Source organism: Vulpes vulpes, chromosome 12, assembly GCF_048418805.1.
Source record: "Vulpes vulpes isolate BD-2025 chromosome 12, VulVul3, whole genome shotgun sequence".
In the NCBI taxonomy this organism is placed as follows: domain Eukaryota; kingdom Metazoa; phylum Chordata; class Mammalia; order Carnivora; family Canidae; genus Vulpes; species Vulpes vulpes.
This window is the reverse complement of record NC_132791.1, coordinates 183,891,517-183,919,273: the sequence shown is the minus strand read 5'-3', so window position 1 is coordinate 183,919,273 and position 27,757 is coordinate 183,891,517. Positions and strand designations below refer to the sequence as shown.

Below are 27,757 nucleotides of genomic sequence, written 5' to 3'. Positions count from 1 at the left end.
CAATGAACACTATAACCGATGTGTAAAAGGAGGCTGAAAACCAAGATACTCAATGGTACCACCCAGTTTATTGGGTATATCTGGGGGAAACTACCTTAACCAAAGAATCAAACCCAACATCACCAATATAAGGACAACCTGATGTGATGCACCAGAACATAAACAACTGTACTATGTAGCATCCCTGAAAAAAACATTTAACCTGAATTGAATCATGAAGAAACAATAAGACAAATCCAGATGTGGAGTTTTCTATAAGACAACTGACCCGGACTTACTAAATATATTTAGAGGTAAAATGCCCTGATGTTTAAAACTTGCTTTAAATGGTTCAGGGAAGGCAGCCCGGGTGGCTCAGTGGTTTAACTCTGCCTTTAGCCCAGGGCGTGATCCTGGAGACCTGGGATTGAGTTCCAGGTCAGGCTCCCTGCATGGAGCCTGCTTTCCCCTTTGCCTGTGCCTCTGCTCCTCTCTCCCTCTTTCTCAGTATCTCTCATGAATAAATAATATCTTAAAAGAAATGCGTTCTAAAAGAAAAAAAAGTGATTCAGTGAGCAAAAAGTATATGCGAGCATGTATCTGTGTGTGCGTGTGAGAGAGGAAGAAATAGAAAGAAAGCAAATGTGGCAAAATGTTAAAAACCGGTGAATCTATGTTAAAAAAAAAAAAAAAACATGGATATTCAACATACTTTCAACTTTTCTCGAGGTTTACAATTTTTCAAACTAAGTTGGGAGAAAATGTGTATAATCAACCTTAAAGAAAAAAAATTCCACGTGCTTAGTTAAGTGTAATAAATAGAAACAACGTATCTATAATACAACAAATCTGATTTTCTTGAACTATTTTACTGTTCCCCATTTATTTTTTTTTAAAGATGTTATTTATTTATTTATTCATGAGAGACACAGAGAGAGAGAGAGGCAGAAACACAGGCAGAGGGAGAAGCAGGCTCCATGCAGGGAGCCCGATGTGGGACTCAATCCCGGGACTCCGGGATCACACACTGAGCCAAAGGCAGATGCTCAACCGCTGAGAAACCCAGGTGTCCCTGTTCTCCATTTAAATAGGTAAAAAAAAACATTACATATAGTTGCTCTGAAATTCCTCTGTGAAACCTGATGGCTTCTGAATTAATTAAGTAAAAATTAGTTAGGCCAATTCAGCTGATCAAAAACTTATGTAAGAGGCAAGAAAATATGTTGGATAACTCACACCCACTGTTCTGTACCCACAGCTTAGAACTCCACATACTTCAAAGTATGGCTTCAATGCTTCTTCTTTAACAGAATTTCTATTAATTTTTAGTGAGAGGTATACATTTTTTGCTACATGGTAGATATGCCATATGATTAGCAGATAATTCAACTTATCTTCAGTGAGATTATTTGTCATAAAGAAAGTCACCAAAAGTTGTAAGCAGTCTGGATTCGTATTTATTGAAGCCAGTAATTAGAGACATCTTCTTTTCCAGCACTAGAAAGCAAGGTTCCACATGACTGCATAACTGCATCCGGTTAGAGCCACACCCCTGGACTAAGGCTGGTGGGGGAATAATCTGCAGTCCTAATTTTAAGTTAAAAACACTAATAAACTTAGTATAGAGACGACAGTGAACTTTCACTTACAGCATCAACATTGTTAAAGGTCATGATGTACAGAGCAGTCACTTTTCAACTTTGTTAAACTAATAAAACACGACAACGTCTTCAGTTTAAATAGTGATTTTAAAATGCCAATCAAAAAAAAAGTGCAAACAAAATTAAATAATTCTAGCAGCATACCCGTTGCATTTTTAGGAAAGACCAATTCTGGCCCATATTGGGGCCACATCTTCAAGGTTGGGCTATTTCTTTGATTTTTCCATTTCAAAGACAAACAGCAGATGTAATCACTATAATATATATAAATAGTCATAAAATTGTCTTTAACAGTCTACCATACAAGTGTATTCTGCAAATAAAAAGGAATTTTACTTTAAAAAGTAAAGGCTGTTTACTGTTCGGCCTTTGGTTCCACTGCTTGAAAACCCCAAAATAAGAAAAAATATCTCCCCTCCCCCCACCCCCCCAAAAGAACCCTGCAGCTCCCCAAAGTTGGTAGACTTTGGCAACCACTGAGCACATGACATTATGTGCACCAGTGTCTTGTTACTAGGAGCATCCACTTGTCATAAGAAACTAAAAGTGATCTCCAAGAAACCTTCCCTCACAAGACAGGTGTCTTAGCATTTCATCAGTTTTAGTACATTTTATACTGACACAAAAGTGCTTATCAGTTTAAATGACAAAAAATTTTTAAAAGTAAAATTTTGCATTAAAATTTGAAATCACACTGTATTCCCTGTAGGCATGTGCCTTTCCAACAATTCTTTGTTTCTGAGGTCACTCATTTTGTCCCCCACCCCCACCCTAGCTGCTATAGAGGGATTAAGTGACCCCACCATCAACATGGTCACAATCGTTTGGGCATCTATTGGTCACTACACCACAACTATCCTTAGTACAGTCAGTTTACTGTCATTATCTAGACAATCTAGTCATTGGAAGCCACAATACATTTAAAAACAAAAACTGAATTTAAAAAGGGGTGAAAAAGTATATTTTTAACAATAAAACTGGCACAAGAAACTTATTTTTGTCAGAAAGGCAACTAAATACTCAGCTTTCTCCTTAACAGTGTTCAGACCTTTACAAAAAAGCAATTCAAGACAGTCTTAGAGTCTTGTTATATAACACAGGATATTAAGTTATGCCCAGTACTATGTTAGTGGTCAGTCGAATGTGGTAGGTAAAAGTAATGACATTAGGGAAGTTATGCTCAGACACAGTACAACAAACATTCACATAAAAAAAGTAAACTCCACATAAGTGAACTGTGTTTTTTTTTTTTCCCTTGGTTTGACAATAAATGTTTTATACATTAAATTAATGGTAGTGTTTGCATTCAAATATTCTGTGTCACATATAAAATTAAAAGTGCCATTTCAAAACCACAGAAGTCATTCCAGAATAGTGGTATGACATGACGATGTGAGTAATTTGCCCTAAATGGAGACACTGAAACTCATTTCCATTAGGAAAAAAATGCTACATTTTATGAAAAACACAAACAAGAGAACTGTATCATTTCCATTTTCAATATATAACGTTCACACTTATTTGTCCATCTGATAGCACTGATCAGACCAGAGAGCTAGGACAAGACCCTTTTGCATCAATGGAACTCTGTGAAGGTTTCCACAGACCGTAAGGCAGGGATTGGTGCAAGCCAATTCATCAGAGTGCAATTACATTATAAACCTCCCTCAAACTTTCTGTAGCACATTGCATTATGGTAAAATGAGAGGTTGGTTATCCATTCTCTATTAGTAGGCCAGCCTGTGGTAGTATAAAAACTTTTTTTTTTTTTAATTTAAAAAACAAAGCAGGAGCTATTTAGAAAACACAATTCGAAATAAACTAATTTTGTAACTGCTGACTTTAAACACGTCCCATAGTGACTGTCTGTCAGGACACACACGCGTGGAGCCCAGCACATTCCACGAGGACATGGCCTGGGCCACACACGAGTCTGGAGCAGCTGCCATCTTCCCCACCCCTGTGTCAGCTCCACCTGACTCAGGCACCCCCACAGTCTACAAATCTGTCTGAAGTTAAAGATGCATTCAGAACAAGTCTAATTCCCTCTTTCTTAGTGTTTAGTTTGGAAATGCTTTTGATTTTAAGTCTTAAAAATGATTATTCGACTTTCAACTGAACACACAGTATTTACTCACACTGCTCATCTCTGCCTTCCTCATCTCCTTCAACATTCAGCTTCCCCACCATCACTTCTCTCATTCCTCCTTTCAGTCTTTCTCTTTCCTGGACTTGCTGCTACTTAATCTGCTTCCCAAGAACAAGTGAATTCGCTAACACGCAACTGGTCAGACTAACCACCCTCTGATCAATGATTTCCTGATCTCATTTGCTCCACTCTGAAAGAAAGCGGGCCCTCTTTCTCTCATCTACCTTCCCTTCCACCAGAAGCCAGCTGCACTTGCTTCCCATGAGAGAGCCGCATGCCTGAGAGTCCAAGGGTTATCCTTAACAAAGGGGTCTGACACATAATCTTCCTAAATGTGCATTTCATACTCGGACGAGTCACTGAAGTATATTTTAAGTTCATCTCCCCTGCCCCAAAAAACTGATAGCATGTGCCATATCAGAAAAATCCTTGTCTTAGCAGATCAATATACATAGTTATTTGGTCATTTTACATATGCACTTTTTAAGGAGGATCAAGCTTCATTTTCTGTTGAAGAGTTTGTTACCATGGAGTCTGGTTTTCGAGTCATTCTATCCAGTTCTTCCTGAACATTTGTCAACACAGTCTTTTGTCCTAAAAAAAAATTAAAAAAATTAAAAAAATTAAAAAAAAAAAAGGCAGCAGTGATGAGAAAACAGCAAATAATTTTTTAAAAGGAATATTTAAAATTGAAAGACTTTTTTTTTTTTTAACTAAAAGACTTCTATAATTACTTATGGTGATAACAAACCTCAATAAGAATGAAAGCAAGTCTTTTTTTCACTGCAATGATATAAGGAGATACCCTAATTCAACCCTTCCTTAATTCCTAACATCACAGGTCTGTGTTCCCTGAATACATAACTGCCCTGTGCCTGGGCATGCATTCGTGCCAAATTTATAAGGGCCTTTCAGAAAACACTCTCACCACCCAACCCCAAACTCATGCACTGTCATCACCACCTTCTCAGAGGTGGTGTGTGAGTTTCTGCTCAAACTACTTTCCGTGCCTCAGACAGAACAAGTGTTTGGTTTTGTTTTTAATTATAAACTGTAACTCATATAGGTAGTCTGGAAATACCATGTTTCAATAATCATATAAGACTAAGGTCAGACGTTTCAATCCTGCACAAAGGCAGTACTCATTCCTTTGTTATCAAGTGCTAACGAGGCCCGGAAATGACCCTTATCCCCTGTGAGGGGTTACTAGCCCAGAGCCTGGGCCACCAGACCGGATTGAGAGTCTCCAAGAACTCAGGAGCCCCTGAAGGCCTGGCTGACCTGAGGATGGAGTGATCTCCTGCGGGCCTTCTTTCATCTGAAAACACCAATTAGGGAAAACACTGTATTAACATTCCTTAGAGTCACTGAAAAAGTAAAAGCAAAACCCTTTTTAAAAGGGCCCCAAGCTTCCTAGCAAAATGGGTAATTCCCAGGGAACTTAGTTCTTTTGTTTCAGAGGCCTCCAAGACATAGACTTGCCCTATGGCCCACATGGAAGGACAGGAGGTGGGCTGCCACAGAGAGGAGTGTGACAAGGGAGGAGCTTCATGGAAGAGGAAATGATGCCCCTCTGGTGAGACCGGGAGGGTTCACAGGCTCCAGCTCATGGCAAGACTAGGGACAGTGAACAAACATCTTTATAAAGGATCACAGAAAATTAAATATAATAAATAAAATGTCAATGTTACATGCTAGACAATGACCTCCAATCAATAGTTCTGACACCAGGGTCACATGTACAGTTTAGAATATACCTCAATTCACCCAAATGCTCAGTATAAGCTGGAGATGTGTTTACTTGCTTGGCTGTTCAGAACATGTCAGGGAAAAGCAGACACTCTTGTCCATCCCCCACCCTCAACACTGCTCAGCCACAAGATCAGAAGTCTCCAAGGACCCTTTAGTACCTGACTTCTTGGCTGTGCTCTGCACACCACCAGCACCAGGACTTCCAGGAGAACCTGTTTTTTTACTCAGCAGACTGTTGAAGAAGCTAGCCAATACACCTTCACTTGCTGCATTATCTATGGAAACATTAACAAAAAAAGCATCACATCACCACAAAACTAGTTTTCAGCGTGGAATTATCCATTTGTGGCTATCATCTTCCCCAGACACTGAGCACATTCATTTACCATGATTCCTTTTATACTGCCTCCGCCAAGGCTAATTACGTGTTAGCATGATTAATTAAGTGCAAACCTGTTTAGATTTCCCATCTGTTTGGGGACATAATATAACTCATGCTCCACATCATCTCCCTGTCTACAAGGCAGTGTTTTTCAAAATTTTGTAAGCCTTTAACACTCCAAAGCTGCTGTGAAAAGCTCTCATTCTAAATAGGAGATAGTTATCACACATGCAAGGATTAAATAAAATTTTGTTTTGAGAGTTTCACTGCAGCCAACATCTTTGGGTATTACTAAGTTATTGGGATAAGGGCTACTTAAACTAGTAAGTAAGTGACCTTGACAAGAGAAGTGAAGAGGGAAGAAAATCCCATAATTCATAAATGGTAATCATATAAAAATGAGAAACAAAACCAAGGATTCAAAATATATACTTTATTGTATTTACTTTATTTTTAAAAGTAATCTCCACACCCAATGTGGGGCTTGAACTCATGACCCCTAGGATCAAGAGTCACATGCTCTACCAACTAAGCCAGCCAGGCACCTTTCAAAATACATGTTCTAAAAAATTTACTTATTTAAGATCTTTTATTTTTGGGGGCGCCTGGGTGGCTTAGTGGTTGAGCATCTGCCTTCGGCTTGTGTTGTGGTCCTGGGGTCCTAGGATCAGGTCCTGCATTGGGCTCCCCACGGGAAGCCTGCTTCTCCCTCTGCCTAGGTCTCTGCCTCTCTGTGTGTCTCTCTCATGAATAAATAAAATCTTTAAAAAAAATTGAATAAATAAATAAAATCTTAAAAAAAAATCTTAAATACAAAATTATTTTTAAGTAATCTCCACACCCAACAAGGGACTCAAACTCACAACCTTGCTATCAAGAGTCCCATGTTCCACTAATTAAGCCAACCATGAGCCCCTCAAAACACACATTTTAAAATGACTTATATTGCATTCCTCTCTGCATAGCCTGAGGTCTTACACAGAGCAAGATGCAAGGGCCACTGATTCCAACTAAGGGATAGGCCTTGGTCTCTGCCAACGGTGAGCCCCCTCCCTTTGAGTGAGGCAAAATGGAAAATAGCCCCTTTTCCTGGGGAAAAGAACCCAGCTGTCATGAGTCTGCACCTTCAAACCCAGTAACCCAGCCCCTTCACGGCTCAGGCCTAAGACTAAACACTCTCCACAGAGACAGGATACATACTTTTGATGTTTGGATCCGGCTTCTTTACTGATGTGCCTGGGGAGGCGCTAGGTACACTGGCTGGTCCTCCCCGGCCCTGAGTTCTTGGAGAGCCAGAGGGTCCTCTCGCAGGGGATTCCTAAGTCCAAAACCAGCCCAAGTTACATATAGGCATAAAAAATAACAGGAAATACATATTCCAAAAACGAAGACATTCTCTGAAGGATATTTTTCAGTTCTGGGAGAGGGGTGGCAGGACTGGGAGGTTTTTCCTCAGCTCAGTCTCTTTCTAGACCTTGTTTCTCCTTAGAGAACAGGTATCAAGATAAAAAGGCCTGCTCACTCTATTTCCCAGAACTATATTCCTTCATCATTTTCTGAAGTCCCTATTATGTTCCTGGCCCTTTAGGGAAACCAAATTCTCTTCAAAAATATAAAAGCCCACACACATATACGCTCCTAGAAATAATGGCATAAAGTTTGAAGACACTTACAACACTGGGCCTTGACCCCCTGTTTAGTTTAAGGTACTCACGGAGGCTCTCGTGGGCGTGGCTGGCTGCTTGGCAAGGAGTGACTGCAAAGAGACAGACACACTGGCCATTAACCAAGGCCTGCAGAGTGCAGGGAAGGTCTGCAGGAACACTTTCCAGTATTCCACTAGGGGGCACCAATAACAACAACTAAGTCATAGATTTTATATCTACTATGCATGCAAAAAGTTTAAATTTAGCAATTTGGTATATGGCGAAAAAAATAATCCAAATAAACGGTTTTGGTTGGAGCTAAGAAAGCAAGGAGACCACAGGAGGCAGGATCAATTGGCAAAAGAACCACCAACATTCCAACCTGCTGAGCTGCCTGCACCATCAGGCAGACCCATGACAAGTCTAAGAGACACGCCTAACAGTCCTAGTAGAACAGAAAGGTGAGAGTGGGTTTGCATTCTGAACTGCCAGCTTGGGGAAGTTACTCTCCTATCCAAAATGGATATGTCAGCTGACCTGCTGTTTGGGGCTATGTAAAATAATGGAAGTGAGGGAAAGGCACTTGGTAACTGCCAGGAAACCTAATTTCCAGAGAGAAAGGCTACTTAAAATAATACTAAGCCTCTCATTGTTAAGACTTTGCAAACAGGGGCAGCCCGGATGGTTCAGTGGTTTAGTGCCACCTGGAGCCGCAGGATCGAGTTCCACGTCGGGCTCCCTGCATGGAGACTGCTTCTCCCTCTGCCTGTGTCTCTGCCTCTGTGTCTCTCATGAATAAATAAGTTAAAAAAAAAAAAAAAAAGACTCTGCAAACAGGCAAGGGATCACCTGAGGTAGACAGTCTAACACCTACTCTGTACCAATACGAGAAATGGGAGGGAACAAGGAGACCTGGTTATAACCCCTTTAATGCTAGAGGCTCTTTGTGTTGCCCTCAACCTCACCCCAGGGGACTGGCATTTCATGTGTGAGAAGGCCTATGCTCTGGCTTCACTGCTGCTTCTTACCTGTTGCTTCATCAGGAACACCTGCTCATCTTCCGCTGCCAACTCTTTGTCATGGACCAGCTGTGAAGTGAAGTGACATACTCATTTGTGGTCACGGGCCAAGAACACTCAACCTGCTGTCAGAATTCTCAATGAAAGAAGAATCTTGGGTTCAGGTCTCAACACAGGCCTGAGGAAGAGTCCCTGCTGCAACTGCACAGTTATGTTTCTCTAGCCTGGAACAAACTCTGTTCCAAGACAGGCTTGGCATGTCACCAATTGACATTTTAAAGTCTAATAGATTCTATATAACACCTCCCAGATCAGGGCCTGCAGATCAGAAGAGCACAGAGATCTCCTGACAGTTATCCAGAGGCAGTGCTGGCACCGTCAGGACTTAGTGGGAAACCACAACCCAATCCTATGTGGGCACTCCATCACTCATGGCCCACCACCCGTAACTATGTACTTAACACTAGACTTGAGCTGACCTTTTTTTTAAAGGCCGTCCAATTACTTTTTTCTTCTCCCGAAAATGGGTCAGTGTGTAAAACATGTATCTCTTAAGGTATTATTTATTTACCTTAGAGACAGGGGAAGGAGGGAGGGAGAAAGGGCATGAGCAGTGGGGAGGGACAGATGGAGAGGGAAAGGCGACTCCCTACTAAACAGAGAGCCCGATGCAGAGCTCAAGCCCAGGACCCTGGGACCATGACCTGAGCCAAAGGTAGGTGGTTCAATGACTGAGCCACCCAGGTGCCCCAACATACTTTATAGGTTTCTTTTCCCATAAGCCCCCCCCCCCCCCCCCAAAAAAAAACAAAATATAAAACACAAACCGTACAACTCAAAGTGACTGACTTGGGTACCTTTCTCACAGGTGGCTTCACAATAAAATCTTCATATGCATCTTCTGGCTTCACAGTTGTGAAGTTTTCATGTAAAATGGCTATTTTCTTTTCATTGTCCCAGCCTGCAGGTCTAAAAGGAAGGAAACAGGGATTGATTTCTCTTGGGACTGCCTCACAGCACACTTTAGAGCACATTCTGGGTTAAAGAGGGCTCCCCATTGAGACAGCCTTTCCCACAAGATCTGATCTGTAGTTGCTGGGGCTGCCTTGTAGCTTGTGGCAGACAAGTCAAAGTTTAGTGCTGGCATAACCTATCAGCTTGACATCGCAGGTCCTGCTCTAGACTGAGCTCTTGGAGCCCAAGATCTAAGGATCCAGAATGAGATCTCATGGGCTACACATGCTGACCCACAGGAAGTGTATAGAGTTTCCACACAACTCCACCCGGAAGAGCAAGGATACAATAGGGGCCCTGTTCTGACAGAGCAGAGGATGCAGAAAACAGCACAGAGGACAGAACCCAGGACGAGATGGTTTCTCTTGGGCTTTGGTGTACAGGAACTCTGAGAACTCTTCTGAAAACAGTTTTTTCATGGATTGTTTCATTAATGTTACTGGTGTGGGAAGATGTAGAGCAAAGCAAGGCATCAGGACCTGCACTTGCCTGGGCCCCAAACCAGGGGGACACTAGGAGTCCTTGAGGCTCCTTCATGGGTGCTGCCCTAATTGATATCACTAAGCAGGATGGCACCCAGGTTCCATTAAGTTAAACTACAGTGACCTACATTCCCACCAGACTCTCCTCAAAGAGCAACTGCAAAATGTCCTACACAACACACTCGCGAACTCTACAAGCTGTAAAAAATGGCAACTAATTGTTCTCAGAGGCCTCCCTTTCCCTATGTAACTTCTGCTTCAGAGCTCTATGACCCAGATGGCATTGTTAGCCAGGGTGCTCCACCCAAATGGTTTTGCAGACTTCAATAGCTCCCAAATAGCTAAATCAACAACAGGATCAAAGATGCAAAGGGAGAAGATGTGATCAAGACATCAGCAGGACCCAGGCATTCTTCAGAAGCTGTGAGATGCTTCTCTTCTCCAGATCAGCACCCATCCCCAACCCGTCTTCCTGGGATTCTTATTCCTCAGGATCCCAAGTGATTTGGGCACACACATCTACTCACTGACCTTGTGTCTTTGGTGCCTGCTTGACTGCTCTAGACAACAATTCTCTAAAAATCCATCCAAGGCTCTAGCCCTGCCATTTTGAGCAGCCCAAATGAGGCTCTCCCTGAATGTTCAGGAAGCAACCCTATTCAGTCCCAAGAGCTCTTGGCTTTCTTATCTTCAGCCCTCCCAGAAACCATCCCTCCCCACCACCCCAATTACTTCTGGCCTGCCTAGCACACACACACTCAGCTTTCTGGCATCAGCCCCTCTCCCCTTCCTGTTACACTGCCCCCACCACCCCCAACACTATATTCAGGGACCATATGAACATTCATTTCTGTGTCTTTAGCATAGAACCTGGGTACCTAGGAAGTGCTCAGTAGTTGCTGAATGAACTGTAATTCCCAAATCAAGAGAAAAGAGAATTATCTAAGCCTACAAACATTGATCTACTAGCACAAATTCTCTCAGAGATCCCACAGCTTCAACATTAACTCATGCATCCAAAACACTCATCATTCTCCAGGGACAGAAAGACACCAACTGGAACAAACAGGTACCTAAGTCTCTGCCCAGAACCATCAGTCCCAGTGGCTCCTAAAATATGAAATGCCAAAAACACAGTAAGCATTCAATATAGCTAAAGCCCATGCTGATAGTACACCAATGATGGTGCCTGTACCATCCCTGCCAATGGGCAGAGAAATCAGATGCTTCAATGGAAGACATCAGGGTTTCCAAAGCCCAACTCCCTACATTTCAACTCCTTCCTCCAGCCAGTGTTCTATCAGAGCTGACAGTAAGTGGCAGAAATGGCTGGCTTAAGTTTTGGCACCTTGCTCTCAATGAAGAAATGCAGCACTCCTGACCTCACTCAACCTACTTTTCTTAGACTAGAAGCAGGCATGTATCTGGATGGCAAGTAGTTTGGAAAGAAGCGGAGTGTATCTATCCCCTGTGAGGTCCAGCCCAAGCACTTCGCCCCAAGGCAGTAGAAACCTGGCTGTGTATGACAGTCAGAAGGCACCTTACTTGGAAGGATAAAATGTGAAGAGCAAATGTACTATAAAGGGTAGCATTTGAAATCACCTATAAGGAACTCACATAAAAACTGCATCCTTTTCCACAACTAAGGCAGGTGTGACAAAGTGGAAGCCATATGTTTTATGAACAATGTACTTATACAACAAGTCGAGGTTTTTCTCCTCCTTCACTGATGTGTAAATCAAGGCTGCTCCATCTAATCAATTTGCTTAAGGAAAACCAATTCACTGCAGGAGACAAAAGCAAACACATACAAGCATAATCCTCAAAGAACTACTCACAGGTTAATCAGTTTTTGATCAATACAGATCAGTAGAAAATGTTCAAACTTTTAAAGCTAAAGCAGTAATAGTAACAGATGAACTATGTCAAAAGTGAAAAGCATGTCGATGCTGGCACAGGCCACACGCTTCATTTTTTAACACAGACTGCTATCTTTTGACCCATAAGGTTGGTTCCTAAGCAGTCAAGTTAATGGCTCTAAGGTCAGCCCAGGAAAACACCCTCAGCATATCCAAGGTACACAGATTTGTTCCTAGACAGATGTTCATATGTGACCCAGCTTATTGTTAGGCGTATCTTTTACAAAAGATGGGTACCTCATACGTATCAGCTCTCTCCACTGAGCTGGACAAGATAAAAGGCCTAGATGAAGTGGTAGGAACCTATCCCTCACTCCCATATCCCAGGGTATAGGACTATAGCAGCAACAACTGCTATTGTATTTTTACAGAAATAAGACTCAAAAGACTGCTAACACAGTATCTCTCTCGTGGGCAGTACAAAACATAAACAAGAAACACTTTGTGGGGGAAAAAAAAAGATACACTTTATGGTATCTAAAACAATATTGTGTTGGGTAATTACTCTTTTCTGCAAAAGAGCAAAGTTTAAAAAAGATTTCTAAAATAGAATAAAAGTAATTTGGCAGTAAGACTACCCATATCCGCTTTCTTAATATGAAAGTCTTATCAAATGCACAGCATTAAAAATAAGAAGTGATATAAGACACAAATTAGTAAGTCTCAAATTCTAATACAGTAAAATACAAAACTAGTAAAAAGATGTATACAATTTCTCCCTGATGGAAGACTGTTCTGGATTCAGGAAGTACTTTAGCTTTCCGAAGTCACCCCATCTGGAGAGAAGAGATTAGCAGAGAGGGGAGCCTGTGCTCCCATGCCCTGACACAGTGCTCCAAGGATACACTGAAGGCAGAACCTCCGTAGGTGTGACTGGATGAAGTCAAAGTGCTCGTCCCTGTAATCATGCTCCTTCTCCAGGACACTCACCGCATCACACTGCAGGAAGACAGAAAGAAAAAGAAGTCATCTTTTGCTTCTCTTCCTGCTGAGGATGGGAACAGCACCATAATTCCAAGGAAGAAGGCCATAGCCAAGGGTCTGAGCATTAATTAGCAAGAGCCAAAAGCAATTGGAGACTTTTCTTTCATCCTGGGCCACAGTTTCCAGAGCTATAAAGTGGGGATTTTTTTTTTTAAAGATTTTATTTATTCATGAGAGACGGGGGGGAGGGGGGGAGAGAGAGAGAGAGAGAGAGAGAGAGAGAGAGAGAGAGAGAGAGGCAGAGACAGGCAGAGGGGGAAGCAGGCTCCATGCAGGGAGCCTAACGTGGGACTTGAACCCAGGTCTCCAGGATCACACCCTGGGTTAAAGGTGGCGCTAAACCACTGAGCAACCGGGCTGCCATAAAGTAGGGATGTTAACAGTCTGATCACTTCACCGTTGTTGTTTTTTTTTTTTTTTAAACATTTTATTTATTTATTCATGAGAGACAGGCAGAGGGAGAAGCAGAGACACAGGCAGAGGGAGAAGCAGGCTCCCTGTAGGGAGCCCAACATGGGACTTGATCCCGGGACCCCAGGAACACAACCCAGGCCAAAGGCAGTGCCAAACCACTAAGCCACTGGGGCTGCCCACTTCACAGTTGTTTTAAGAATCAAATAGTCACATCAAGAAGCAGGCCCATGGGACATAGTTGTGCACTGCACAAACTATAGAACTCTTGTCTCACAGAATATAATGCAAATGGCACACTCTGTGGTTGGGAATAAAGTACTTTTGAAACCCAAAATGTTGTGTTTTAAGTTTATTTCTTTATTTAAGTAATCTCTACACCCAATGTGGGACTCCAACTCATGACCCAAGATCAAGTCCCGTCCTCTTCTGACTGAGCCAGCCAGGCATCCCAAAAATGAAAAATGTTTTTAAAACTTTTTTTTTTGTAAGAGAAATAATTTTATTTTTCTATGACTGAACTTTTCATTCCCATATATTCATTCTACAGGATAGAACAAACTGAAACTTTGAGTTCCCTTCCTTCTGTTTTTAGTGTTATTTCTGAAAATCACCTCAAATCCAACAGACTTTAAGACATCAAAACCCTAAATAATTCTGCTCTTCCATATTATTTTTTAACTATCAGCTTAGGCAAGATCAACTGGTTCACAGAGCCTTAAGAAAACTGCTTTTAGTTCTGAGTTTGACTCACTCAATAAAGCTGACAGTGCTTCACAGAAAAATTAACTCAAACTATGAACAAAGTGAGTGATGTCATGTTTCCACTAGCAACATTATATGACAATAGTTTCTAGCCTGACCTAATCAATGTACTTTAATGAATCCCGAATTAGTACAACTCTCCTATAGGAACACATACAAGTAAAGCCTCTTAGTTTCTTTTAGATGGTGATTGTTCACTGGCCAAACCCAGCCAGACATAGAATTCCTGGGCACATACCTTTGTACACACCACCAACACTGGGATTCCCAGATTATGGGTTAGCATATTGTCACCAAGTGGCAGAGCAACATTTTCTTCATCAGGACCTGAGGTCAGAGGCCCTCTCCTCTGTGGGGAACCTTGACAACCTTCTTCAGGCTCAATGTAGTCTTGAAAATCTTTCACAACTGAAAAAAGGAAAAGAAAATCACACACAAATAAAAACCACACAGGTCAGTTCTAGAAAACCAAAAAGACAGTAATAAGCACAAAACATAAAGAGTGGTGACAAAATTCCCAAATCTGCCCTATTGCAAAATTAGGGATTTGGATGTGGTGATGCAAAATTCTGACATTCACTTTGAGCATTGTAACTTCAGAGTAGCAGTCATACCTCTGTTGGACAGCTTTACTATATCCAGCTTTTACATCGGTTTTAATTTTTTTTTGGTTTACCTTTTTTTTTAAAGATTTTATTTTTAAGTAATTTCTCTAACGAACGTGTGGGCCTGAACTCACAACCCTGAGATCAAGTGTTGCATGCTCTACCAACTGAACCAGCCAAGTATCCCTTAAACAGGTTTTAAAAATTTCTAAGGTTTTGGGATGCCTGGGTGGCTCAGCCGTTGAGTGTTTGCCTTCGGTCCAGGGCATGATCCTGGAGTCCCAGGTTCGAGTCCTACATCGGGCTCCCTGCATGGAGCCTGCTTCTCTCTGACTATGTCTCTGCCCCGCCCCATAAATAAATAAAATCTTTAAAAAAATTTTTTTAAGGTTTTAATAGTTTCTATTAGGAAAAATAAACCACATTTCTTATATACTTAACATTAAAAAAAAAAAAAAAAAAAAGGCCAAGCAAAACCATCTGAATTCCACAAGAACATGCTGTTTCCATAGAGCCGACATATGTCCAAACCAAGGAGCGCGCAGGGCTTGGCCAGCCCATCCACTTCTCATCATTCTCTGACTCTCGTGGACTATCTCATCTTTAGAAGATCCTGAGTCACTATGCGGTGTTGACGGACCTCTTCCTGCCTAACATATGAAGAAATCAGCAGCATAATGCCCAATTCTTGGCACACACAGTCATTACTTCAGGCCAAGAGTGCAATCCCATGGGGAGGCCTTCTTCAAGTTGAAAACGATCCATTGCCCTGGTTAAGCTAAGTGAACACAAAGTCCATGGACCCATAACTTTTTGTGGGTATTTCAAGGCTTACATGTAGGCCAGAGAACAAGGACATAATAATTAAAGCTACTCTGAGCCAGAGCAGCAAACACACAGCTCTATCCTTCTACACCCAAAAGGACAAAAGGACTAAAAGGCCTTTTAGTCCCATCTACAACATGCTCATTAAGAAAAGGAAATAACAAACAGACAAACAAAAAATGAAAAAGAAAAGGAAATAACTGTATTAAAGAGAATCTAGAGAGAGGTGCACATACTCTTCATCCACAGAACAGGTTTCAAACATTTTTTTTTCAAACATTTTTTTTTTAAGAGAGGCAAAGGGGATGGCACAGAAGGACAGGGGGACAGAGAATATTGAGCAGGCTCTACACCCAGGGCAGAGCATGACTTGGGGCTCGATCTCATGACCTAAGCTGAAATCAACAGTTACCTGGATGGTTAGCCAACTGAACCAGCCAGGAACCCTACAACTTCTCTTTATTAAGCTCATTCATGTAATTTCATTGTCAATATAAACACTCCAGTCAAGAGATCTTTATTGTATTAAAAAACAAAACAAAACAAAACAGAGAAGGGTTTTCTGATGAACTTAGCTCGGTTGTTGAAGGATTTTAAGGAAATCACAGGTTCTCAAATTTTATCCTTGAAAGCATTTTAACAAATCTTCAAATCAATAGAAGATACAATGGCTTAAGTCTGGGTAACACCTATCACTGCCCAACATCACATGACTCACTCAAACAGGAATTCCAAGACAGGGAGCCTGGCAGAGCCTGGAGCAAGTTACAAGTTGGCTAAATGGCCATGGGAAAGTGAGGCGGTGGGGTGGTGGGGGGTGCAACTCCAGCAGTATGCTCCAGGAAACTCTATCACCCAGTGCCCTGCATGAACTGCTGTATTCTACTTATGGCAGGATGTAAAAATAGTTGGGAAACCCTGGGTTAGACTAGTCACTGTCTAAAGGAATGACTTAACTATGACTATCTAGCAACCATAGGAAACATGCAAGTGTTTTTAAGAAATGAGAATTTTAGAAAGTTGGAAGGCAGAGTAAGTATGCATACATAGAAGTTGGTATAAAGGGAAGATAAATACGAAGAATGTGTAATTCAGATAATAAAATGTGCATTTCCCTTAGGCTGAACACATACCACATTAATAATTTCTCTCTAATGGTGGGATGGCCAACATTTCAAAGTACACCTGGGGTCCTCCTTTAGCATCTTGTGGAAGTGGGTAGGGGAAGGAGATCAGAGTGTTGTACCCTACCTGCTGCCACCTCTCATCTTTTTCCTCCTACCTCATTGGTCACCCACTAGTTCCACAGTCCTGGAAAGATCCCACAGACAGTACCTAATCTTTTTTTTTTTTTTAATAAAGATTTTATTTATTTATTTATTAATCACACATACACACACACACAGAGAGAGAGAGAGAGAGAGAGAGAGAGAGAGAAAGAGAGGCAGAGACACAGGCAGAGGGAGAAGCAGGTTCCATGCAGGGAACCCGACGTGGAAATTGATCCTGGGACCCTGGAATCACGCCCTGATCTGAAGGCGGCGCTAAACCGCTGAGCCACCCCCAGGCTGTCCCCTAATCTTTTTTCTATACTTGATAAGCAAGGGAAGCCCCAGACATAAAGCAAGAAAGACTAACCTACACAAGCACCACATTCCAGCAGCTCTGGTGCTGTTCTGCCCTCCCCCATTACTGCCAGCCAAACAGCTGTCAGATTCAGGACCACTGGGGAACCAAAATCTGAAAGAGCGGCTCGCTGTGGAGCAGCATTCCAAACTTAAAAGACTAGAGACTGGTGTTGGATTGGGAACTAGGCTGGGTGACAGCCCTTCACCCATTCAATACAATACCTAGAGTCCAATTAATCTGCAAAGCGGGACTCTGATGAGCAAGAAGATGGCTGACAACTCCATGAAAATGTAACCTAAAGCCAGCACTAACAAAGGCACTCCTTCAACAAGCAACACAAAGACATGATTACCCTCCAAACATCTCAGAGGAAGGGCGGTGAAAACAAAGGCCTTCAGAAGGTTAACCAGTCATGAGGCACAGACGTGTTTCCAGCAATCGCTAGTTGCCCTCGCGTGTCCTCTCCTCCTCTTCCTCATAACCAAACCCAACCCTGATACACAGAACACATGGCTATACAGAACTACATTTCCCAGCCTCCTTAGGAAGACTTGAGCATGCACCCTTCAGCTCTTCTTTCCTCTTCCTCCATGTGCTGCCTGGAACACGGATGTGAAGGCTACAGTTCCAGCTGTCCCGAGGAAGAGAACCACACCCTAGAGATGACAAAGCAATAAGCAGAAAGAAGCCAGGGTCCTTGACCTGCCTTCCCAGAGCTGCTTTCCAGGCCTGAACTGCCTACCTCTGGATTTCATTTACAGAACAGAGGAATCAACTTCATTCTTAAACCACTGTTAATTTGGGTTTTGTGTCACAAGCAGCTGAATCTAATCCTAAGTGACAGACACCAATGACTAAGCACAAAATAAATTCAACAGTTTATGGGAATACAAGCTCAGAAGAGCAGGCATCTTATCGGCTGTGTACATCTCCAATTCCTAGAACAGACCTAGTACAAGACATATACCTTCCCTATCTGGGAAAGAATAATATCCTTAGCTTGATCTTTGTTTTCTGCTTTAAAAACCTTCACAAGGTTATAACAGAAGACAGATTCAGAGGCTGAAATCTCCAGGGCATTAACCGATTAATATGGGTAAGATGCTAAATGTGCAGTGAGAAACAAACAGCTCTTCAGCCTCAGAACTATTCTAAGAAGTAGTCTTTATCGTCTCTATTTCAGGGAAAAAAGAGGCATTATCTAGAAAGGTCAGTGGTTGAAGACAGACGAGCTGAGCTGCATAACAACCACTGTAGCACACATGCGGGTGACCCAGGAAACACACATGCACACAGCAGACCAAAGAATTAGATGTTAAATAAACTCTGTTTTAGCTAATGTCAGACAGGAACAAGAGGAATTTATGATAGGAAGGCATACAGCAAGAGCTCTGATTTGGAAAGTACATCAAAATTTCTGAACCTTTCTGCCAGTAAGCGTGAAGATCCAGTGTGTCATGCCCTAGAAGTCCTCATTAATTCACTAAAGGCAATGATGTCATCCTGTGGAAAAAAGCCAGCCCTGCCTAAGACTGCTACTGCTGAACACTGCCACAGCTCTAGCCCCTGCCCCTCCCATTTCCCTGGCGAGTAGACAGAAGCTGATGTAAGTGCACAGAAGCAAGGGAAAGGAAAAGTAAGTTTCTGAATCACATTAAGGAAAACAAAACAAACTTCGTTTAATTTGAAAGTTCTCTGCTGTCAAAAGGACCTGGGTGTCCTCAGTCTTAAAATAGTTTTCCATTTTAATTAAAACAAACAAACAAACAAACAACAAAAGCAACAAAAAACCTTCCTATTTCTAACTAAAATCCTATTTGCTGGATCCCAAAATGAATGAAGGTAGAAGCTGAAAGATTTGTCTTTTATAGGGCTTCCTTTAAACCTGTCAACAAGAGAGTTCATAGGGCCTCAATGGAATCCCAGCACAATGGACTCAAGTTGCAGATCCCACAGTAAATCTCCACACCCACTGATGTTAACTCAGCAGCCAGACTAACACAGAAGTGTAAAGACCCACAAAACTGATCCAAATTTGAGGGGGAGGGAAGAACTCTTACTTTAGTAAAGAACCAATGAAGATAATAAGAAATATGGACTCATTTACTTTCTTCAACTGTGATGCTTAAGAATAAGACTGCTTGGGGCAGCCCGGGTGGCTCAGCAGTTTAGCACCGCCTTCAGTCCAGGGCCTGATCCTGGAGACCTGGAATCAATTCCTGCGTCGGGCTTCCTGTATGGAACCTGCTTCTCCCTTTGCCTGTGTCTCTACCTCTCTCTCTCTCTCTCTCTCTGTCTCTCATGAGTAAATAAGTAAAATCTTTAAAAAAAAAAAAAGAATAAGACTGCTTTATTTTTTTAAAGATTTTTATTTATTTATTCACGAGAGACACAAAGAGAGAGAGGCAGAGACTCAGGCAGAGAGATAAGCAGGCTCCATGCAGGGAATCCATGTGGGAATCGATTCTGGGACTCCAGGATCACACCCTGGGAAGAAGGGAGGCGCTCAACTGCTGAGCCATCCAGGCGTCCCATAAGACTGCTTTAAATACTGACTACTGAATTTGTAAGAGCAATTTTGAGGTTAATGGTGCAAACAAAACCAAATATTCTGTAAGGGAAGCTTTTTAACCTCTTGACACTGAAAGGAAGTTGGCTTGAACCATTCAAGAGACTAGTGAATTTTCCAATTAAGAAAATTCTATTTTACTTACACTTGCGTTCCAGCTCCCTCATTTCTTCTGGTGGAATTTTCATTTTATCAATGTGCTCACGTAAAACACTAGCCCATTTCTGTAGAGATTCCATCACAGTCCAAGGCCTCGACATGTCTGCAACAAAAATGACCAGGGTCTCCGGCAAGGACTCAGCAGAAACTGCAAACTTCAGCAGGCCTTTGTGGTATAGGTCTCCATCCAGAATCCACACATTGCAGCGCGTGTGATCTAAAAAAAAAAAAAGAAGTAAAGCTAGGTTACTACTTGACAATGACCATCAGCACAGCTGAAAAAAGCCACATCAAGAAGAACCTGAGGGCACGGTATCCAGATGGCTCAGTCAGTTAAGTGTTTGCCTTCAGCTCAGGTCGTGATCTCAGGGGTCCTGGAATGGAGCCCTGCCTCAGTGCAGCAGGTTCCCTGCTCAGTAGGGAGCCTGCTTCTTCCTCTCCCTCTACCTTTCCCCACTCTTGTGTGCACACTCTAATAAATAAACTCTTTAAAAAAAAAAAAAAAAAAACTTGAAGGTGACAATCATAGAATTCCACACAAAACACAAAAAGAAATCCTCATTGGAAAAGAGTCCAAGTGCTCAGTGGGCAGTAATCCTTGGTCAAAGTGTCTTTAAAAAATTTTAATTACCATAATACATTAAATCCACATCTAAATAGACTCCAGCCATGTCTGAGGAATAAAGGGTGAAAGCCATTTTAGCTTTCAACATGAAAAAGCTAAAATTGGGACTCCTGGGTGGCTCAGTGGTTAAGCATCTGCCTCTGGCTCAGGGTGTGGTCCTGGAGACCCGGGATCGAGTCCTACATCAGGCTCCTTGCATGGAACCTGCTTCTCCCTCCGCCTGTGTCTCTGCCTCTCCATCTCTCTGGGTCTCTCCTGAATAAATAAATGAAATCTAAACAAACAAACAAAAAAAGCTAAAATGTTCACTGGTCAACTGTACCACAGTCTACATAACCCATTTTCTTCAGCTATCAACAATCAATGGGGCAGCAAGCTGTGATGAAGAGCCCGTGGTTAACAAGCTCTTCTTGTCAGGCACACCAAGCAGTGTGTTCACATACTACAGAGGGTGCCAAAGAGACAGGACCTTTGTGTTTAAATGCCAAGATAAAATCATAATGTATACAAATTGAGGTATGAATTACTGGGTGCCTGGTGATATTAAGGATTTAGTTTTTTTGGTAAAAGAATATAATTATGTTTTTAAAAATCATTATCTTTCAGGAGTACCTGGGTGGCTCAGCTGATTAAGCATCTGCCTTCAGCTCAGGTCATTATCCCGAGATCCTGGGATCAAGCCCCGCGTTGGACTCTCTTCAGCGGGGAGTCTGCTTGTCTGTCTCTCTCTCTAACCCTCCCTCTGCTTGTTCTCTCACACATTCTCTATCAAATGAATAAAAACTCTTTTAAAAAATCCTTATCTTTTAAACATACATATGGAAGGATCTGCAAACGAAATGATATAATGTCTGAAATTTGCTTCATCATAATCCAGTGTGGAGAAGCAAGTGAGTGTATGGTTGAAATAAAACTGAAGAACTGTTTAAGGTAACTGTTTAAGGCAAGTAACACATTGGAGCGTATGATCCTAAGTCTATGCTATATCTATTTTTTGTTTTCCATAATAAGAAGTTAAACATACACACAAATGTGCAACTGCTGTCATTTAACGAAGCACAGGGCTTCAAAATCATACCTAGATGATCAAACCATAAAAAATAATTTTCCACAATAACCTACTTTAAAAAATTTTTAGGGGCTTAGCTGGGGATCCCTGGGTGACTCAGGGGTTTAGCACCTGCCTTTGGCCCAGGGCGTGATCCTGGAGTCCCGGGATCGAGTCCCATGTTGGGCTCCCTGCATGGAGCCTGCTTCTCCCTCTGCCTGTGTCTCTGCCTCTCTCTCTCTCTCTCTCTGTGTCTATCATGAATAAATGAAATCTTTAAATAAATAATAAATAAAATTTTTTTAGATATTTTTGAGAAATATTTTTCTCATGAAAGTGCCTTGAGGGAAAACTCCTACAATCAGAAGTATCATTTCACTAACTTCTTTCCCAATAAATTCCAAAATACTTTAAAAACCTATATTTTATTAGCTATCTTTTGTGTAACTGATTCATTAAAACATAATGCTGTTAAAAATTTTATATTCATGACTGTACTTCAACAATATAATAAGGCATCTACATCTAGCTACACTTTAAAACTTCTAATACATTTTATTATTTTTTTTAAAGATTTTTTATTTTTTTATTCATAGACACAGAGAGAGAGGGGCAGAGACACAGACAGAGGGAGAAGCAGGCTCCATGCAGGGAGCCCGACGTGGGACTCAATCCCGGGTCTCCAGGATCACACCCCAGGCTGCAGGCGGCGCCAAACCGCTGCGCCACCAGGGCTGCCCTCTAATACATTTTAGACTGGTTTTGGTTTGGATTCTGTCGATGTCTTTAAAGATACTACTCTGTACCTGGAACCCACTGATTTTAATGTCTTCCCCTCACCACACATGGTTCCTTTCTTCAGCTTCTCTTCCCACTGCCCACCACACATCATCAGCCATGTGCATGGAGATCACACACACCACATGTGATGTTAAACGGATGCTCACAACCCTAGAGGCAGCGCTTCTTTGATGTGTCATGCCCCACCACAAACGAGGGACAAGCCAGAGACCATTAACTCTACCTGTGTGATTGTCTGCAAAATTTATTATTTGTAACCCACTCACATCACACAATAAAATACTGCTGAAAGATGTATAATTAGCCATTGGTAAGGGCAACTCCTCCATCAAAAAAAGACCTGCAAGTAGGTCTAAATGGAGAGACCAGGAAATTTTTAAGACAACCTTAAGGAATCTGAAATAAATGTTGACATGTCCTTCAACTCAAAAGCAAGTGAATTGTTAATATGATGCTTTGGCATGATACATGGTTATGCCATCTTAATACAAGTAGCTACCAAAATTCACAGAATATCTACATCAAGTTTTATACTAAAAAAAAATATTATTTATTTATTTATTTTTGAGAAAGAAAGAGAGACAGAGGGAGACAAAGACACAGGCAGAGGGAGAAGCAGGCTCCAAGCAGGAAGCCCAATGTGGGACTCGATCCTGGGTCTCCAGGATCACGCCCTGGGCAGAAGGTGGCACTAGACCGCTGAGCCACCCGGGCTACCCAAGTTTTATACTTTTATAAAGGTACTAGAGCTACCGCTGTGTCTCAAGTAGTCGGCTACACCTAACACACACCACCTCTCATTCCGTCAACCTACAAAATAGTTACTGTTACTCAATTCTACAAACAAGAAAGCTGAGGTGCTGAGGGCTTAGGCCAGTCACAACTAGTGATTAGAGAAATAGGACTCTGAATCAGTTCTGGTGGCTCCAAAACCCAAGTGCTTTCCACAATAACCATGTTGCCCAACAAAAACAGGATGCAAAAGACTCAGATAATATGAAGCCCTCTAAGCCTGGCTCAGTGGCCCCTCAGTCCCAGCCCTTCTCACACTGACGCTGGTGGGTCCAGCTGGGCACCTGAATGCCTGTCTTCCTTATACAAGAAGAACCCTAAGCATCAAGCCTACCTCCTATCTCTCTCTCTCTCTCTTTCTCGTATCTTTCAGGCAAGGTTCTGCATAGCAAAGGAAGCCAGGAGAGAAGCAGGAATCAAATCCCTGGGGTTCTAAAATGACCACTCAGTTAACATTAATAAAATGCAGGTGTCCAAGGTTTAATAAGCGATCCTTATCCATGACCTCTATTAAATGAGTCTTGGAGATCAAAAAATTATACTGCTGGAAAGGACCTAGGTCCATCTTCTTCATTTTAGCAATAAAGAAATGGGGAACCAGAGATGGTGGGATTTGCTCCCTTACATAATCATCCTCACACCGTTTAAATGGGTAAAGGCAAACATAAAGGAAGTAATCTAACACCCTTAAGTGAATGAAATCACCCTTAGGCTACACAGATAACCCTTCTACAAATGAAACTTAGCACCAATGATTATTTGTTCTGAAGCCATTCATAAAGCTCAAGTTTATAAAGCAGCCATTATGAAGCAGCGGTAACCAAAAATGATTACTCCAATCCAATTCATAATTATAAGAAAGAAATTTTTTTTTTTAAAGATTTTTTTATTTATTCCCGAGAGACACACAGAGACACAGAGACACAGGCATAGAGAAGCAGGCTCCCCACAGGGAGCCCAACGCGGGACTCGATCCCAGGACCCTGGGATCATGTCCTGAGCCAAAGGCAGACGCTCAACCGCTGAGCCACCCAGGTGTCCCAAGAAATAATTTTTAAGTCATATCTAATCCTTATAAGAGTGCTAATGGGGATGCCTGGGTGGCTCAGCGGTTGAGTGTCTGCCCTCGACTTAGGGCGTGATCCCGGAGTCCGGGACTGAGTCCACCATCGGGCTCCTTTCGGGGAGCCTGCTTCGCCTTCTGTCTATGTCTCTGCCTCTCTCTATCTCTCATGAATAAACAAAATCTAAAAAAAAAAAAAAAAAAAAGAGTGCTTAATCTATTTTCAATATTTCCAACTACCCTGTAGGTGGAAACTTACTACCCATATTCTAGAGAAGGAATTAAGAAAGAACACCTCCAAGCCTCTATTTCCTCCACTGAAAGAAACACAGGAAATTAGCATTTCTACATTGTCACAAAAAGACTCAGAAAACTCTCCTGTGAATATTTATTAAGCTGTTATTCTCTGAATCATACCAATTTTAGATTCTCCACTAGAAAGTGGCAGAGTAACAATGTGCCCAATCAATCTGCCAAGCATTTCCCCTCATAGAAAAGTCCAAAGCTTTTATGTATTCATTTTTTTCAGAAGCTTTTAAAAACATCTTTTCTTACTACCTTTATGTGCATCTGAAACTCTACCTTCAATTTCTCCTTTTAATTAGGGGCTACCCAGAGCAATAGCTAACAGCCCCAATTCCTCATTTTGACTAACATACTATAAAAAGGAAAAGTGGGTAGAGGCGCCTGGCTGGCTCAGTCAGAAAGAACATGTGACTCGTGATCTTGGGGCTGTGAATTTGAGCCCCATGATGAGTGTAGAGATTAAATAAGTAAACTTAAAAATAAATGGGTAAAGTCCTGCAAAGACATACATTTCCTCTATTTCCATGACTGACTCTCTTAGAACTAAACAGAAAATTGAGAGTGCCGAGACACAGCACAGAGCCAGAACCACAGAGTCCAAGGTGTGCACATACCCCTTACCATGGACCAACACCTCACTTACCATCTCGGTCCTCATCATGGACGCTGAGGTAGAGATACTCTAGGCCTCTTCCTTTTTTGCCATGCTCAGCTCCTTGAAGTTTAGTCATGAGGGTTGTTTTACCAGAGCCATCTTCACCTACAAACAATATATATATAAGGAAAAGTGTACCATTTATTCTGGGCAAGGACGGGGAGTCTTGACACTTATACAAGTGACAAGTAAGAATTTCATGCAAAGCCTGCTGCTGAGGTCTCACCTGCTTTCATCATAAACAAAGCAGGCTTTGCTGTAAGAGCAGTTGGGGGTGGTGGCAAAGGTGGCAAATTCCAAGATCTAAAATGATACTCTACTGCAGTCATCTTTATTTTAAAAAAAAGGAATAAGGTAGATTGACAGGCCCTACCTACAATTTTTAAGACATGCATTTGGGGAAGTTAAAGGTGGAGTTAGTTTCTCAGAAAATAAACTTTTACCATAAAAAAAGCAAAATTTTCAAAATACAATTAACCTTAAAGCCCAGGAAATTTGAACTAAAAATCATGCCTCACAATCATGAAGAAGAGAAGCTATTATTCACTTTTGATTTTAGTACCTCTCTCTTTCATAAACATCCTGAAAGCTAAGATACTGATGAAAATAATTACAGACCTGAGCAAAACTCTGTGAAGCACAGTCTCAGTAATTATCAAGCGTCTCCTCCTCCCCTTCCAAGTAACCACCACCCCCACCTCTGAAAAACGTTCAGATCCACCACCCAGAAACATTACTAGGGACCCTGAGGATCTAATAATACGGAATTACAGGACATGAAAAATGAGAGGCACTCTACAGGTCAAAGGCGCCCTCCCATCCCCAACGGCACTACTGCTTTCAGATACTCCACATCCCACCTGGGCCATGGTGAACACTGTCAGTCTCACTTCAATACCTGCTCATTTTTGCCACCTGCATCGCTGCTGCCAGAATTCCCTAAAACACAGACCCCATGACCTTGACCCCCCAGTTCTTGGAGATCTCTAAAGGTTCTCTATGACCTTCTGTAGCAATCACTTAAAGACCATAATTCCCTTCAAAAACACTGAGAAAACCACCTAACCAGCGATTGCCAGGAGGATTAGGGGATGGAAGAGAAACAAAAGGCCCTTGAGAATCAAGAGCCTCCAGGAAAAAGCAACAACTCTTCAGCCTTCCACAATGTGCCCCAACTTACTTCATGAATCATCTTCCACAAGGAGCTTCTGGCAACTTCCAAACCCCCACATCCTCTTGTCACCTGTGTTCCTGCCAACCTTCTGTACCCCTGCAGGTTAACACTTATGCTTCTAGACACCTGACCCCAAAAGCATCCTCTTGCACAACATCAAGCAAGGTGATGCTCCCACACAACCGGGCCACGCCAGCACCATGTAGCGCGGCGACCAACGGATCGTCCCTCATTCGCCCGAGATTCCTGTGCAGTGTCTGAAGGATGTCCGTGCGGTCTCAGTCGCCCAGCCTACAGGAACGGCTCCACAAATGGGTTCTCTGATCAATGGACCCGATCAAACGCCCTCACTTGTAGAAGGAAACTGAGACCAGACCCCCTAAGCAACCTGACCCAGGTAACCCAGCAGAAGCGCTGGACTAATGCGGGAAAGTCCCTGGTGAGGACTCCCGGGAACCCCCGTGCTTTGCAGGGTCTCCCCGACCCGGCACCCCTCAGGGAGATGAAGGAGTGACCGCGGCGCCCACTCCCCACAGCCCTGACCCCGAGTCACTTCGCTCCCCGGCCTCGTCCCCTAACCTCATGCCCTCATCTCCCACCCCACGCAGGCGATCTGGTGAACCTCGCGGCGACCGGCGCAGCACGTCAGGGACGCTTCAAGCAAGGCTGACGCTGCGGCCACACGACTAAGGAACGTGCGGCAGGTCCAGGCCAGCGCCGCGGCCTCGGCAAAGGACACCTCCCAGAGTCTGTGGCGGGGCGCGGGGGGCTGGCCGCTCCGGCTGCGCCCGCTATCCCCGGCCTCCCGGGCGGCGGGCGGCCCACCGCGGCCCCGGGCGACGCCCCGCCCCGCCCCGGCGCTCACCGAACACCAGGATGTTCTTGCCGGACGGCAGCTTGGACCTGGCGCGGGTGGACACCTCGCTCAAGATCGAGGACCTGTGGGGACAAGGGAGAAGCGCTCAGCCCGGGGCGAGCCGGCCCCCCGCGCCCCGCCCGCCCCCCGCCGGACCGCGCCCCCGGGTCGGCGGCTCGCCTGGCCGCCGCGCGCTCACCACAGACTCTGGCCCTCTTCTTCCTCGCTGGTCAGGTCGCCGGCGGCCGCCACCGCGGGCCCGTTGGGGCCCAGCAGCAGCTTCTTCTCCACCCCCACCGGCGCCATCTTGCCAACTGCAGCCACAAAGAGGGCCCTCCCCCGGGCCCGCCGAGGACCCGCGAGGACCCGGCCGGGCCGCCCCGCCGCCGCCGCCCGCGCCGCTCCCCGCCGCCCGCCCTGCCGGGCCCGCTCCGCCCGCCCGCCCGCGCCGCCGGGCCCACGGCCCCTCAGCTCCCGCACGGTCGCG

The 27,757-nt window shown here is 43.2% G+C and overlaps 1 protein-coding gene across 2 annotated transcripts; it reads right to left on the bottom strand.

Moving 5' to 3' along the window:
* Positions 1-1,413: 1,413 nt before the first annotated feature.
* DYNC1LI2 (dynein cytoplasmic 1 light intermediate chain 2) lies at positions 1,414-27,757 on the bottom strand. 2 transcript variants are annotated; one of them, XM_072731742.1, is made up of 14 exons: positions 27,470-27,756; positions 27,280-27,353; positions 25,229-25,345; positions 19,937-20,167; positions 14,402-14,571; positions 12,849-12,942; positions 11,702-11,837; positions 9,446-9,557; positions 8,598-8,657; positions 7,638-7,679; positions 7,124-7,241; positions 5,700-5,816; positions 5,071-5,107; positions 1,414-4,383 (listed from the first exon to the last, which is right to left on the bottom strand). In XM_072731742.1, the coding sequence occupies exons 1-14, from the start codon at positions 27,574-27,576 to the stop codon at positions 4,341-4,343; spliced, it is 1,458 nt and encodes a 485-aa protein (XP_072587843.1). In that variant the 5' UTR covers positions 27,577-27,756; the 3' UTR covers positions 1,414-4,340. The 2 variants fall into 2 exon arrangements, with proteins under 2 accessions (XP_072587843.1, XP_072587844.1); XM_072731743.1 differs by lacking the exon at positions 5,071-5,107 and having other exon boundaries at positions 27,470-27,757.

Coding starts and splice junctions, on each gene's coding strand:
- DYNC1LI2 (XM_072731743.1), bottom strand. CDS start 27,576: ATGGCGCCGGTGGGGGTGGAGAAGAAGCTGCTGCTGGGCCCCAACGGG. Junction 9,558..11,701: donor GAAAAGGATGCAGTTTTTAT/GTGAGTTCCTTA, acceptor CCTTCCTTTTAG/ACCTGCAGGCTGGGACAATG. Junction 8,658..9,445: donor TGAAGCCACCTGTGAGAAAG/GTACCCAAGTCA, acceptor TTCACTTCACAG/CTGGTCCATGACAAAGAGTT.